This window comes from Neomonachus schauinslandi, chromosome 1 (genome assembly GCF_002201575.2).
Source record: "Neomonachus schauinslandi chromosome 1, ASM220157v2, whole genome shotgun sequence".
Classification (NCBI taxonomy): Eukaryota; Metazoa; Chordata; class Mammalia; order Carnivora; family Phocidae; genus Neomonachus; species Neomonachus schauinslandi.
Genome location: NC_058403.1, coordinates 47,801,726 through 47,818,355, shown reverse-complemented (window position 1 = coordinate 47,818,355; position 16,630 = coordinate 47,801,726). Strand labels below are relative to the sequence as shown.

General features: G+C 36.7%; 1 protein-coding gene across 2 annotated transcripts in view; it reads right to left on the bottom strand.

Annotated features, from left to right (window-relative positions):
- Positions 1-6,510: 6,510 nt before the first annotated feature.
- The window catches only part of CEP97 (centrosomal protein 97), a 40,060-nt gene continuing 29,940 nt past the window's right edge, over positions 6,511-16,630 (bottom strand). Inside the window, exons 8-12 of one of the 2 annotated variants that reach the window (XM_021692516.2) lie at positions 16,157-16,321; positions 15,007-15,140; positions 12,414-13,188; positions 8,703-8,778; positions 6,511-7,274 (exon numbers count right to left, since the gene is read on the bottom strand). In XM_021692516.2, the coding sequence (XP_021548191.1) occupies positions 6,570-7,274; positions 8,703-8,778; positions 12,414-13,188; positions 15,007-15,140; positions 16,157-16,321 (1,855 nt within the window). In that variant the 3' untranslated portion in view covers positions 6,511-6,569. The remainder of the gene's footprint in view (positions 7,275-8,702; positions 8,779-12,413; positions 13,189-15,006; positions 15,141-16,156; positions 16,322-16,630) is intronic. The other variant, XM_021692517.2, reaches the window with a different exon arrangement.

Below are 16,630 nucleotides of genomic sequence, written 5' to 3'. Positions count from 1 at the left end.
ACACCATACTCAATGGTGAAAAGCTGAAAGCTTTTCCAGTAAGATCAGGAACAAGGGTGCCCACTCTCACCACTTCTATTCAATAGAATACTAGAAGTCCTAGCCAGTGCAATCAGGCAGGAAAAAGAAATAAAAAGCAAAATTGGAAAGAAGTAAACTTGTCTTTGTTTGCAGATGACATGATCTGATATATAGAAAATCCTAGACTCCACCAAAAAAATGTTAGGACTAATCAATAAATTCATTCATGCTGCAGGATACAAAATCAGCATACAAAAATAAGTTACTTTTCTAAAACTAAGAACTATCCCATTCACAATAACATCAAAAATAATAAAATACTTAAGAATAATTTAACCAAGGAGGTAAAAGATCTTTACACTGAAAACTAAAAGTCATTGATGAAAGAAATTGAGGAAGACATGAATAAATGGAAAGAATCTTGTGTTCATAGATTGGAAGAATTAATATCATTATAATGTCTGTACTACCTGGAGCCATCTATAGATTCAATGCAATCCCTATCAAGATTCCAATGGCATTTTTTTTTTTTTACAGAAATAGATAAAACATTCCTAAGATTCATACAGAACCACAATAGACCCAAATAACCAAAGCTGAAAAATAACAACAAAGTGGGAGGCATCACATTTCCTGATTTCAAACTATATTATAAAGCTATAGTAACTAAAACAGCATGATACTGGCATAAAAACAGACCAATAGAACAGAGTCAAGAGTTCAGAAATAAACCCATGCATATATGGTCAGCTAATATTTGATGAGAGCAAATAATACCCAATAGGGAAAGGATGATCTCTTCAATAAATGGTACTGAGAAAACTGAATATTCATATGCCGAAAAATGAAAATGGACCTCCAAATTACACCACTCACAAAAATTAACTTGAAATGGATTAGACTTAGACATAAGACCTGATACCATAAAACTTCTTGAAAGTTGTTAAGAGAGTAGATCTTAAAAAGTTCTCAACACATACAATTGTAAAGCTAGGTGAGGTGATGGGTATGTGAACTAACCTTATTGTGGTAAACATTATATAATATATACATATATCAAAGCATCATGACTTACACAATATGTCAACACTTCTCAATAGAGCTGGAAAAATTTTTAAATAAAATTGAAAAAAATTGCAGCAAATATATATAATGGAATACTACTCAGCAATAAAAAGGAAAGAAATATCAGATGAATCCCAAATAATTATTCTGAGTAAAAGAAACCACACAAAATAGGCAGGGTTATGAAGGAAATGAAGAATCTTTCGAGGGTTGTGAATATGTTCATTATCTTGGTTGTTGTGATGGTTTTATGGGCATGTATATGTGTCAAAGTTTATCAAATTGTCCACTTGATTTTTTTTAAGTAGGCTTCATGCCCAAATGTGGGGCTTGAACTCACAACCCTGAGATCAAGAGTTGCATGATATACTGTCAGCCAGACAACCCTCAAATTGTCCACTTCAAATACATGCAGTTCACTGTACGCCATTTATATCTCAATAAAGATTTTTTTAAGGTGTAATTTTTATGATTCCCTGCCGTAACCAGTATTTTGATTAACCAACTGTACTAGTCTTTTATAAATACCACTTTTAAAATACCACTGTTTGAGTGGCTTAAACAATAGAAATTTTTTTTCTCATATCTCTGGAGGCTGGAAGTCCAAGATCTAGGTCTCAGCAGGGTTGGTTTCTGTTGAGCTCTCTCTTCCTGGCTTGCAGCTGGCTGCCTTCTTATTGTGTCCTCAAGTGGCCTTTCCTCTGGGCATGCACCAGAGAATATCTTGTGTCTCTTCCTCTTCTTACAGTATACCAGTCCTATTGGATTAAGACCCCTTCCTTATGACCTTTCTTAACCCTAATTAACTCCTTGAAGTTCTTATCTCCAAACACAGTCACAGTGTGAGGGCTTCAACATATAAATTTTAGTGGGGGATACAATTTGGTCCATAACACCAACTAACTATAGGTCCCAACTGTGTCAAATGAGAGGGCTTGTACTCTACTTACTCATTCACTCCCTAACACTTTCAGCACCCAGTTTCAACAGTACCTGACAGTGTCATCTGTGCTCTGTGAGGGATATCTGCTCTTCTCTACCCATTACCTGGAAGTAATAAAATCTATACCAAATAAAACTACTAAATTAGCATTTCTTTCATTTCATACCCATTATCATAAGGCTAAGACTATTTTATTGTAAACTCATTTATATAACAATACTCTGGAACTTCCTTAGAGTTCTATCTGCAACTTGTTCTGAATTTTAGTTACCCATTAATTGCAAACACAATGAGTAACAACCATTACTACTAATCACTATAATAAACAGATGACTCACTCAAACAAATGTACAAACTTTTTATTTAGAATTAGAGACTCAAATACAAATAAAATACAATACAAAATATTAAGCCTTCATAAAACAAACCATAACCACTTTAAATCATCTATTTCTGAAACAAAATTAAAGAGAAATCTAAAAATAGTCCAAAAATCAACTTACTTTTAAACTCTTATTCTTAACATTAAAATTATTACAAAATGTTCAAAGAAATTTAATTAGAAAATGAACAAAGCCACTACAAAGAGATTCCTGCTATCTACTAAAATCAATTTAGGAATTAAAATTTAGTATGATTTCTACTCATTCACACATAAAAAGCACCTCATTTTAAAAAGACAATTATCTGTTTCACTCTAAGGTGTGAATTTTTTGTTTACTTGACTTTTAATTTTAATATGGCACAATAGGTTTGATCAGTGTAAGCAATATCACTAAAAATATTTAGTTCCTTACAGACCCTTTCTGTTTTACTTTATGAATAAATGGATCATATATTTAAAAGTTAAAACATTACAATATAATATCATTAATAAGATACATGGCAAAATAAAAATATACATTAAAAATGAAGTCTCTTTTTCTTTTATAAATGGGAAACTGATCAGACTCATGCTATATATTCCTTTTACTCCAGAAAAAAAAAAAGGTTCTATATTTTATATTATTGTTATAAATCCAATTCTAAGAATCTGCACCAAAGAAAGTACCAAGGAGATAGTATAATATCTTAAGCTCATATTGTATCTGAAAATACTTACAAAGAGTGGAACTAGACTTGCATTAAGTAGATAACAGGAAAATACTATTACAGTGTTTACATATTTAAAATAACCCAAAACAAAAATAAAAGTCCACACTCAAGAATGGCACCCACAGGGCACCTGGGTGGCTCAGTTGTTAAGCGTCTACCTTCGGCTCAGGTCATGATCCCAGGGTCCTGGGATCAAGCCCCACATCGGGCTCTCTGCTCCGCGGGAAGCCTGCTTCTCCCTCTCCCACTCCCCCTGCTTGTGTCCCTCTCTCACTGTCTGTTTCTGTCAAATAAATAAATAAAATCTTAAAAAAAAAAAAAAGAATGGCACCCACATTATTCAAGAATAAAGTTATTTGCATATATGCAAACCAGTGTGTGGCTAAATATTTTCCTAAAACATGCATATTATGAGGCCTTTAATAATTAAGCTTATAGAACCAAACTATATTGTGTTTAGATCAACTGTCATGATTGGACATTTCTGCACATCAAGAGAGTTAAAACTCTGACATCTGTTGTTCTGTAAAACTGAAGAAGATATATAAACAAACTCAGGATTTCACTAGAAAATTTCAGTTATCTCAGCAACCTATTATACTTCTTGTCATGAAATAAATGATTCCAAGATGCAATCATTCTTTTAAATTTTTAATTTCTATGAGTTCTCTTTAAAAACCATTTTAATGACATCACATTTCTTGAAGAAAATTTATTCAGAGTTCTGAATGACTTAGTCATTTTCTACAAGCAATTCTGCCGCAAGTGGTAGAGTTCCAGCTCTGTCAGAAGTCTTTTTTCCTCTTTCAAAGAAAATGAACAATATGCAAAGATTTTCCTACTGACTCACTAAATGTAAAATTAATAGTGTATAATAATAAATTTTGGAATACAATAACTTTTAAGTTTTCACAGTTTATTACTACTAACTAGCTATAATATCAGGCAAGTCACTTAATTCTCTGTACCTTAGTTTCATCTTTAAAACAAAGAGATTAGAGTAGATAATTGCTAAGATTCCTTCCAATTTTCACATGGTAGGATTCTGTGCTTCTGGAGGAATATCTCATTGATATATTGAATTTTCTATATATCAAGAAAACTGATATGAACTAAAATAGCACAGATAAACTAATCCTCTAAGAAAAAACACAAAGATCATGTTAAAGCTCAACTTCCTAAACCTTAGTAGATCCATTCTCTCTTTAGCCAGACCAATGAATAGCCCATGACATAACACTTAATTACGTAAGTTATTTTAAATTACACTGTAAACCTATTAAAATATATTAAGTCTATGCCACAATTTTCCTGCATTCTAATTTATATTATTTTCATTCTATCTACATTCAAAATAATCTGTACAGTTTAAGGTAGGGAGCTACTTAATATTCTTGCACTTCAAAACACTAGTAAAGGTAAATCAAATGAAGAGCAGAATATTAACCATTATCATAACCTGCCAATTTTAAAATAAAAGTACACTAATACTATTTATGGGCTAGAAAAACAAAGGTAAAAAAGGAAATCTTGCTGACAAATGCTAATGTTCAAATGAATTTAGCTGTGTTGTGCCATTTCTTAGAAAAAGAGGGAGAAGATATCAGCAGAAACCTACTTAGGCAATACTGAACCATGACATTTTAGGAACTTTTATGAGAAATTAATGTACCATAAAGCAGCACTTTGGTATTAGTGCAGTGCAAGTTGGTTTTTCTCTAACTATGGGCAGCAAATGAGGCACTTAACTGTAAAATAGAAAAATAGGGTATATTTAAGAAGAAAATTCAAAATCATTCATAAAAGATAATTAGCATTATTCAAAAAGTAAAAAATTCTATTTTTATTTAATGTGCATTCAACATTACACATGCTTCACTAGGGAAAATTTTGAATGTAAGACGGCTGTTTCATTTATAAGAGACAGAAAATATTTCCTTTTCAAGAGACTCTGGATTTCTGAGAATGAAATCCAAGTCTTCTCAACCTGAGGGCTACATATTTATAAACCGAGAAAAATACATCTTACCCATACTGGAGAAATGTTTCTAGCTATCAACAAAGTTATAACATGTGATCCCTGACTTTATTCTTGAAGGATTTTATATAACTTCGAAGAAAGGGATCTAGTGACTGTAACAGAAAAATGAACAGATATTTAGCACCTAAATTTAGAACACTTAAGTATTGCCACAGTTTTAAATAGTTGTATGTCCAAAGATCAGGGGAAATCAGATATATGTTGTTCAAGGATACTACAACATTCTCAAAGATTAATTTATCAAGCCTCCTTGATTTGCAAATGCATCCATCTATAACCTTCAACACAATATTATCATTTCTTCCTGAAGTTACAGATATGTATTCTTCTTAATAAGAAATAAGTGAGGTTTATTTTTTCTTAACCACCATTAAATTGTCTTCCAAATGTGGCACTTTTTCAGATAGTTGGACAGAAAATAGTCCTTTTAAAAAGTCATATTCTACCACTAATATTATTTTAAATGTTCTTCACTGTGAAACAGAGGTCAAAAAATGAAGTAAATGGCCATGGACCTTCTGCTGAAATACATAAGCAAATATAATGCAGGGTCAGAGAAGAAGAACATATGTTAATTTCTGGCAAGGAAGTTGGCACATAAATGCTTATCTATAGGGTAAAAAAGCACTGAATGAAAAGATAATGTCTGCTGTGACATTATTCCAAGCAAATGGAGCCTAGCATCTGCTTTCTTCATATCTAAGAGAAATATTCTAGTCATGCCTCTTTAAGTAAGCTTGATTTTAATTCCAGATGAACACTGCTTCATATGTTAAAACTGACACATGACATTAACTAAAGTTTTCCATGAGACAATTATATTCATTTCCTCTGAAAAATCCTATAATCTTACCCTTTCTCCCTATTTGCTTATAAGAAGGCTTTTCTTAACTCGTAAGGGGATGGTAAAGGCTTAAAAATATATGTTCTTATTCCAAGGAGGCTGGAAAATTTCTATAGTTCACAGTCTTTCATATTTGTCATCTACACTCACTTTAACAAGTCACATTCCTTACTTCATAATTAATTTCCTGACATACAGAAAAGTCTAACTTCTCTTATTTATATCTTTAAGGTAAACTCCTCTATTTTCTTGAAAGATTCTAGTTTATTTTTGAAAGGAAATGAGTACATTAAAAAACAACACTGTTGATGCAATTCAGTTGTTAGGAAATAAAGTGCATATAGCTTTCAATATAAATATTGTTTGATAGATTACAGCGAATAGCTAATAAAATCAAAATGAAGATTCAGCCCAGTCTCTAAAATATTGAAAACAAGAGACAAGAACACAAAGTCTATATAAATAGTAACAAAAATGGGGGTGATATTCCCCTTCACGAAAAAAAAAAAAGGCAACTGAAATTGTTAAGTAGATTTCTGCTTCCCAAGCAACCAGACATGCTACACAGTAATACCAACATGCAATACCTGAAATGTAGAATCGCAGTCTGACTGTTGCCCTTGAACATCAGCATTTAATTTACAATTTTCTGGTGCCTGGCTGATTTCATCTTGCAAAGTGGGAGATATGCCATGAGTATCATCTACAGAAGCCCCGTCAGACAAGGCATCTAACTTTTCAGGGGAAGGAGCTATGTGAAGCTTACTATCTCCTGTCCCTTCATCAAAATTTGTCCTCTCATCAGCATCTTCTAGCTGTTGCACTGAAGTTAAATACTGCTCAAGCAGACTATTATCCTGCTCATTGTTTAAGCTTTCCTTATTCCATTCACCGTGCTCATCACTGACATCCCCTACATCTGACTCTTTGCCATATCTGACTGTGTCAATGGAATTCCCCATTATGGAACTTTCACTGCCTTCTGTGGAACTTTTTTCAAAATCCAAAGAATCCTGCAAACAGTGAACGTGGTCTGTTAGGGAAGAATGAAAACCTGAGTCTGGAAATTCTGGTAAGGATTTCTCTTGAGGAGCCTCATCAGGAGCAATGAGCCAATCAGAATTTTGATCAGAAGAGGGCTCCTGACTTTGGGTGAATAATGGAGGTTTAGAGGGTACTAGAGTACTTGATATAGGAGGGACATCAGTATGCCAGGAACTTAGACGCTGATCCACCATCTGTTGCCAAGATTGCAGAGACCTTACCTGTAAACCAAAGGGTATAGTTTTATTATAAAATAAAAATCTTGCCTGTTTTACAATGTTCTTTGAGCTTTTTCCCCAACACTCATGAAGTTGGTAAATGGCAGATGGCAGAACTGGAGTTAGAAACAGCCTGACTCCCCTTACCCCTTCCATAGCACTCCCAGCCTAAACCAGGCTGGCACAAGTGGTACATGTCCTTGGTAACAAAAGGTCCTCAACAGGAGAGTCAGGATGGGCCAAAGCAACTCTTCTTGCTGCTACTGGAAAAACTATCAGAAGCACAACAGCCTGTGACTACAGGGTCAATAATGTACTCAACAGAAACAAATCTATTGAACAAGACAGGTTAGAGCCCATTATAAGTAGATTCTCTAAAAATCTCACCGCAGATATCCATTTAGGATAGAGTTTTTAAATGTTACCTAACAATACAGCATATACAACTCTAAAATATCCAAAAATACCCTGAGTTCTTGATAATATGACCTTTACATTTTTAACATACAATCAAAATCTCAAAATTAAACAATTAAATCTGCAAGAAGAAAGCAATATATAGAATTTTTTAGTTTCTCTTTGACCACCCTCCCAGGTAATCACTGATAGCAGTCGGACAGTGTCCTTCCAGACATTTTACTCTGTTTTCAAATATATATGGAGTTTTTAAAATCAGGCAGAACCTTAAGTTCTGAAACTTAATGTTTTTCACTAAACAATGTTATTCTGGAGAACTTTCCACATCAGTCTATACTGTTACCTTATTCGTTTTAACTCTTCCATAATGTTCCATGGTATTGTTATTCTATAATTTATTTAACCACTCCCCTAGTATTAGTAATTATAAAACCTTAGAAATCAATAACTATTTCTTAATTTTGTAGGTAAAATCCTATTATAGCAAAACATTCCAAGAAATTATCATCATGAAATACCTGATGAGATAAAATAACAGTAAAACTGATTATCTGAACTGTCCCTGAAGTATGCTATTACAGGATCTAAACTCTCTCTCTCAAGAAGTCATGTGCACTTTTTAGGACATGCATATCATAGCCATCATACATTATCTTAGTCACCTTTCATTCAGATATTCCCAAAAGGTAAAACAAGATAGATGGCTACAGAAAACTTTTAATTGAATATTTTCTACCTACTGGAAAGTTATGACAACATCCCTCAATTTAGTCACTTTCATTTATCTTTATGGTTCTTTATCCTTCTGGTCAAAATTATGAAAATATTTTTCTTTAGATTAAATAAAATGTAACAAAGTTCACTGTCCTAATTCAGAGTTAGTGGCAAAGAACATAGACCATCCTTAACCTTGAGAAAATGTGCTTAATATGCCTAACTACTCTATGATTATCTCAATAAATCTAGAATTTTTCTTGGTTCACACATTAGGTAAATCAGCAAGAATGGGTTTACCTGGTTCCAAAGGAATCTGACAGCCTCTTCTTGTACATATTTTTTAATACGTTCTTCATCCCTTTCTTTTCTTAATCTACAATAATTCAAAATTCATTACTGACACAAGGAAGGTGCTTTGACTGGCGCCTATTGTTACAACTAATAGACACATGTACTGTAAAGAGATTAATAGTCTAATAACCACCCTTTCCACTTTTAGAATATCTAAGCTGAAACTTTAGTTTTAAACTATGACTCAATGTAGAAGCCAAATGGATGTGACTGAAATTCAGATTATATTGGTTCTACAAAGTATTGCCAATGATGAAAAATAAAATAAAATATTAAATGGCTCTTTATCTGGCCTTTATTTCCCGGCCAAAACACCAAAGGTACAAGAGTTGCAGAAAGGAGTAGTTGCTCAAAGGCTACAAAACAGCAGAGGATTAGGATCACAGCTTGACATGCCATCTTCTAAGAGACTAGTAGGACTAATCCCATCAAACTTCAGTCCCTATATGCCCGGGTCCTTGACATATTCCTTGCCATCATCAAAGGACCTCCTCCCCATCCACCACTTCCCCTTATTAATTAGAGTATTCACCTGGGTTCACTGCTGCCCTCCCCATACTTATGCCTGTCACCAACCTAAGGCTCCCTTAATTGTCTGTTATCTTCCAGAATATCACCACCATTTTGTTCTACCTCTAACCCAATTCCCAGCTTTCTCTAGCCCCCCCATGTTCTTCTCCTGTGCCATCTGGGACTCCAGAATTGTAATTGGCAAATCCCTTATCTTCTCAACCTCTTTTGTGACATTTTCCTTGACCAAATCAGACCTACTGCTGATGGCATTGTCGCCCTCTCAAGGGCTATTTTGGGACACCTGGCTGGCTCAGTTGGTAAAGCATGTGATCTTGATCTCAGGGTCAGGAGTTCAAGCCCCATTAGGGCATGGGGCCTATTGGAAAAAAAAAAAAGTGGAAGCTATTTTTTTTTCATTCATACATCAGTGTCAGAAGATAGCTTCTACTGTCAACAAATGTTCTTTTGCCCTCCTCCTTGAAGAACTCCTGCCATCCTGCTAAATTTCTCCAAACTCTTTTTCAAGTACTAGCCTCCCAGAATCTGCCTGCAATCACAGAAATCTCAGCACCAGTCTCTCTCCACTTCATTCCTATCATCATTTCTGGAGACCTTAGCATTCACATGGATGCTCTAACAGGAATCCACCATATGTCATTCGTTCTCATAGTCTCACTCTAGACCCAGTCATTTTGATTACACCATTTTCAAAAATGTTTTCAAGCACCCACACAAACCACTACCTCCTATCCTCCCAGTTCACTTGCTCTTGCATCCCCCCTGCAACAATCTAGACATCCAATCTTCATCCAGACCTCCAAACTAACGATCCCCGCCTCCTCCTGTCTCCCTTACCTTCTTTAAATTCCAAGATCTACCATTATAATCATCCCTTCCCAAATATCTTTGGCTCCTTTGCCCTTCCCTCTCTCCCCTACCATATTTGCCTGGAAAAAAACCATTTCTAGTGGAACCAAATTAACCATGCCCAAATCATAAGAGAACAGCTGAAAGTTGCTGATGAAACTCATACAACCTGACCTATTGTTTTGCATTTTAAGTTTTTCCTCATACAGTCTAATAATCCTCCATTTTCCTTTTAAGTTCACTTTTAAGATGAATACCTCACACCTCTCTTCTTAAACCTTCTACACCCTTACCCCCTCCTCATTTTCAAATGTTGATCATGTTTTCTTCTGTATCATTGAAAAAGGAGAAGCATTCATCAGACAGAACTTCTGATCCCTCCCCATCAAACCTACCACGTCACCTGCTTCTGCTCCTGCTCCTACCTCAGGCCACTCCCTCTCCTTGTGCACTGGATCCCTTCTTTCACTTTCTCAAGAACTTCAACCTTGCATCTCTCCTTTCTTTCCACTGCACCATCAGATTTTCCCTCTTTACTGAATCATTCTATCAACACATAAACACGCTCTATATCTCCCATCTTTAAAAAAGAATTTTCCTTAACTCCAGATTCTCCTCCAGCAACATACCACAAAAGGGGTCCCCCCAAAAGAACTGGCTACACTCACTCTTCACCTCTCATTCACTATTCAACCCATTCCAAACTGCCTGATTCCACTACCTACTGAAGCTGCTCTTAGGAAATTCACTGGGCAGGAAAGGGTTAACACAGCAGGCTTGGGGTGTTCAAACCCCATACATTCCAAAGAAAGGACTGGCTTTGACTGATGGGGACATAATCCTTGGACTATCCTGCTTGATAAGAGTATCTGTGTATACATGGGGCTCGGGGCCAAACCAGATAGTTTATGCTAACAATGTGCTTTCAGGTGAATACCTGTTTTGTTCACCTGATACAGACACGGTATCAGTCTGACCTTGGGTAGTAGCTAAGGTCTAAGTAGTTAAGGTCAGTCATACAGGCACTCAATGCCTACAAGATTGACACCCAATAAAAACCCTGTAGTCAGGGGTGCCTGGGTGGCTCAGATGGTTAAGCGTCTGCCTTCAGCTCAGGTCATGATCTCAGGGTCCTGGGATCGAGTCCCGCATCGGGCTCCCTGCTCCTTGGGAGCCTGCTTCTCCCTCTGCCTCTCTCTGTCTCTAATGAATAAATAAATAAAATCTTAAAAAAAAAAAAAAATTAAAACATTAAAAAAAAAAAAAAAAAAAGCCCTGTAGTCAGGGCTTCAGTGAACTTTCCTGGTTGGCAATACTTCATATGTGTTGTCACACATTACTGCCAAGAGATTCAAGCCCTACCTATACAACTCCACTGGAAGAAGACAACTAGAAGTTTGTGCCTGCTCTCCTGGACTCTGCCCTATGCACCATTTTTCTTTGCTGACTTTAGTCTGTATCCTTTCACTTGAATACACCATAATCATGAACAGAATAGCTTCCCTGAGTTTTGTGAGTCCGTTTCGCAAATCATCAAATCTGAGAATAGTCCCAGGATCCCCCAGTATAGTCACCAATAACCTCCAGCTTCTAAATTAAACATATAATCCTGTCCTCCCGACGTCACCTCTCTTCTCTCCTAAGACATTTCCTTATCGAAGTTGAGACACACACCCCATCTTCCTATCACACTGGCTGTCCCTTCCCAGTCTCTTTTACTGCCTCCTCCCCTTCCACTTGATAATATTAATAAATGTTGCTAGTTGCAATACTAATACTCAAAATAAATTTATGAACTCCTAATTTTCCTGGCTGGCAGTCAGTAAAACGTCAGCCACAGAAGTGAGGAATAATTCCTACCATTGCCCCAGAATTTTAGCCCCTTTTAAGTCCCCACTCCTTTCTTTAATTCTGTTACCTACTGGGTTCCATGTAGACTTTCTCATCTTCTCATTTCTATGCTTATTCAGTTTTTCTACATTTTCTGTACCTTTTTATGTCCAAGTTTACAAACATCTATAAGACAAGCAATTATTCACCATTTACTGCTGTACTGCATCAATGCACCAATTGCCATGCTAGCAGTGGAAATGCATATGGCAGTTCCTGCCCTCAAGATGCTTTCAGTATGTTATAGGAGACAAAGAAACCGAGAGTGGCAACAGCGTATGAAGTGTCCTGACCATAACAGCAATGGTTCAGTGTTCTGAATCAACTCGAAGACTCTGACACTCCCAAATCAACAAAACAGCACCTAAACAAGGATTTTTTACCTACCTCCTTATTTCATTAGTTAAGCAAACGATGTGTTCCTGCATTCTGCGCAGCCGAATTTCATGACGTACATCTTTAGCTTGGGGGTTGTAGTTCCTGGCATAAAAGCCCCGCCAATAGGCCTGAAGTTTGGTGGCTGCTTCATTCAATTTCTGAAGGGCAACTTTATCTTGTCCCAGAGCAACAGATCTCTGGGTTAAAATCCCACAGGGAAGTTTCTCCGAAGCTGACTGAGACATGGTTTCTTCACTGTCTGGCTGTGTATGGAAGACACTGTGTCCAACTGACTCAGGAAAAGGTGTAAGACTATGGGTGTCATCCTTCAAGACAGCACTAGTTACTGTTGGCTCCAGACAAGGTAATAGCCCATCTTTCTCATTTACCTCTGTACTGATGACACTTTCCTTCATTTGAACGGAATTCTCATTTGCAGTCCAAAAAGCCTTTTCATCTTCCTTATTAAAGTCCTGGTTTTCCAGCCCTTTCACAGATTCATCTGCAACACCATAATCTTCTAGGCCCAGGTTAATGCCTTGTAGCCTCAGCTCAACTGTAGGTGACACTGGAGAGAGTCCTGATGCAACTGGCATAAAAGTAGACTCTGAAGAGAGAAGACTACAGTTTAACTTGTCCTCATCTGTCTGTATGTCTTCCAAGTGCAGGTCATTTCGAGAATATCTTGTAGTGTGTACAGAGGCTGGAAAGTTACTCTTAATAGCATATAATTGATCACCATTACTGTTAATCCCAACCCAAGAATTGACTTGGATGACGGGTTCTAGAAGAATCAACAAAGTATCATTGAAACCACTAAATATTTAAAAAGGTTTTTAGTTGTATCTTTGTAATGAAATCTAACCCCTGAAATATAGTAAAATGCACTAAAATGCTTCGGTGATTTCCTCCAAAATGCCTAAAACATCACACCAAAGACTTTTAAGAAAATAAATTCTTATATTAATCATTAGTGTAATCAAAGATCAGGTCAATACAAAAGGTAGCAACTCTGAATATATTTTAAAAATTAGAAATAAAGCACAGTGAAGGAAACAATCAACAAAATGGAAAGGCAACCTACGGAATAGGAGAAGATATTTGCAAATGACATATCCGATAAAGGGTTAGCATCCAAAATATTTAAAGAATTGATACAATTCAACACCCCAAAAATAAATAATCCAATCAAAAATTAGAAGACATGAACAGACATTTCTCCAAAGAAGATATACAAACGGCCAACAGACACATGAAAAGATACTCAACATCACTCATCATCAGGGAAATGCAAATCAAAACTACAATGAGATTATCACCTCACAACTGTCAGAATGGCTAAAATCAAAAACACAAGAAACAACAACTGATGGCAATGATGTAGAGAAAAAGGAACCTTTGTGCACTGTTGGTGGGAACGTAAACTGGTGCAGCCATTGTGGAAAACAGGATGGAGGTTCCTCAAAAAGTTAAAAATAGAATTACCAGATGATCCAGTAATCGCACTACTGGGTATTTATCCCAAAAACACAAAAACACTAATTCAAAGGGATACATGCACCCTTCTGTTCACTGCAGCATTATTTACAATCGCCAAATTATGGAAGCAGCCCAGGTGTCCATCGATAGATAAATGGATAAAGAAGATGTGAGATATTTATACACACACACACACACAATGGATTAATATTCAGCCATTATAAGGAATGAAATCTTGCCATTTGCAACAACATGGATGGATCTAGAGAGTATACCGCTAAGTGAAATAAGTCATTCAGAGAAAGACAAGAACCATATACCACTCATATGTGGAATTTAAGAAACAAAACAGATGAGCAAAGGAAAAAAGAGAAAGAGACAAACCAAAAAACAGACTCTTAACTATAGAGAACAAACTGATGGTTACCAGAGGAGAGGTGGATGGCGGGATGGGTGAAATAGGTGATGAGATTAAGGAGGGCACTTATCAAGATGAGCACTGATTAATGTATGGAATTGTTTAATCGCTATACTGTATATCCAAAACTAATATAACATTGTGTATTAACTATACCAGAATTAAAATAAAAAACTTTAAAAAATTACCAGTGACAAAAATAATAAATAAAAATTAACACTGGCTGGAAGCAATCTCATTCTTGATCTCCTAAACCACTTTTCTTTTGACTGTTGTGATTCAGTGACCCCTCACACTTGGCTTTCTATGATATGTGCATTTGCCTCACCTCTTTATGATGTTTTAATCACTTTTGTATCTCCCTAGCTGCCAATAAATATTTTAATGAATAAAAAAAAAAAAAATTAACACTGGGCAACCCTCTTGGGTGCCTTCCCTCCTCGGGAGCTTTATACTATCACTTCACTATCACTCAATAAACCTTGCTTTGCTGCTCACCAAAAAAATAAATTAAAATTAAAATTAACACTTTAAAATATAGTAATTTTACATTTATGTCTGTATATATACATACATAAAATATAAGACCTAAATGTTCACTTAACAAACCAAAAATTATGAAAATATGTACTTTTTCCTCCTTTATGGTACCCAACAGATGGAACAACTTGGAGAAAACGGATCAGAGATCAATTAATTTCATACCGCTTTCCTGGACTATCTGGCCATCTTGAACAGGGCTTGAATGCTCAGGTACAAGGGGTGCTCTTGTTTCAGTAGGAGCAAGAGGAGCTAGCTCTTCACTTTGGCTTTGGTTCATCAACTGTCTCTGATGAAACCTAAAAATCAATAACATCTGATGGGATTTAACACAAACCACAAAAAGAAAGTTTTCTGCTTCTTACATAATACTGTCAAAAAGGTAGAAATTTACAAGTTTTCAAAGTAGAGCTCTTTCATCACTGCCAAATTACAAAGTCAAGTTTGAAAGCACTGGATTGAAAGGTTAAGAAACTTATTTTTAAGGGGTGCCTGGGTGGCTCAGTTGTTAAGCGTCTGCCTTCGGCTCAGGTCATGATCCCGGGGTCCTGGGATCGAGCCCCGGATCGGGCTCCCTCCTCAGCGGAGAGCGTGCTTCTCCCACTCCCCCTGCTTGTGTTCCCTCTCTCTCTCTCTCTGTCAAATAAATAAATAAAATCTTTAAATAAAAAAAACTTATTTTTAGGGCGCCTGGGTGGCTCAGTTGGTTAAGCGACTGCCTTCGGCTCAGGTCATGATCCTGGAGTCCCGGGTTCGAGTCCCGCATCAGGCTCCCTGCTCAGCAGGGAGTCTGCTTCTCCCTCTGACCCTCCTCCCTCTCATGCTCTCTGTCTCTCATTCTCTCTCTCGCAAATAAATAAAATCTTAAAAAAAAAAAAAAAGAAACTTATTTTTAAATCACAATCCCACAGACACCCTTATAGGCACACACATGCACAAACACTCAAAGGCAGGCTCTCTGATAAAAGAAGTGACTAGTACATCCTTCTAGCTTCATTCTTTAATGTTAGTATTAAAGAACCCATATGAAACACCTACATTAAAAGTATAAATTTTTTTTTTTTTTAAATCCCGGTCCCCCATACTGCTCGGCTCTCCCCACTCAGGAAATGATGAACAGTGCAGCGGCTGAGATCAAGCAAGCTTGACAGTACCGCATGGTTTAGTTCCCCTGCAGGACTGCTGCAGTAACAAGGGGCCCAAGTGCCCAGAAACATGGGTCACAGCACTTGCCCCAGTCCTACGACCCATGCAGGAAAGACCCAGAGGTATTTCCACTTGTGAATTATCAGCTGCTACAAATAAAGGGGCTTACCTCTGCTTGCTCAGAATCTTCTCTAGTTTGGCATCCTCTGCAGTCTGAAGACCCAGTGTGGAAGTGAGAGGACAGACTGTAGCCAGATACTGCACAAGCTGGATATGCTGGCCTGGCCGATATGCTCTCCCCTTGCCTTGACTATAGAGCCATTCAGCTTTCAAACTGGAATTAGGGAACATACAGTAGAGGATATGACACCAGCATAGACAAGATACATTTTGAAGCAACAATGATCTTCCTTAATTTACAGCATCACTGGATGATTTTCATAAATAAAATTCAGTTATAAGTTTTTTCTTTTTTAATCTTTCCTTCTGGGGGCACCTGGGTGGTTCAGTCGTTAAGCGTCTGCCTTCGACTCAGGTCATGATTTCAGGGTCCTGGAATCGAGCCCCACATCGGGCTCCCTGCTCGGCGGGAGGCCTGCTTCTCCCTCTCCCACTCCCCCTGCTTGTGTTCCCTCTCTCGCTG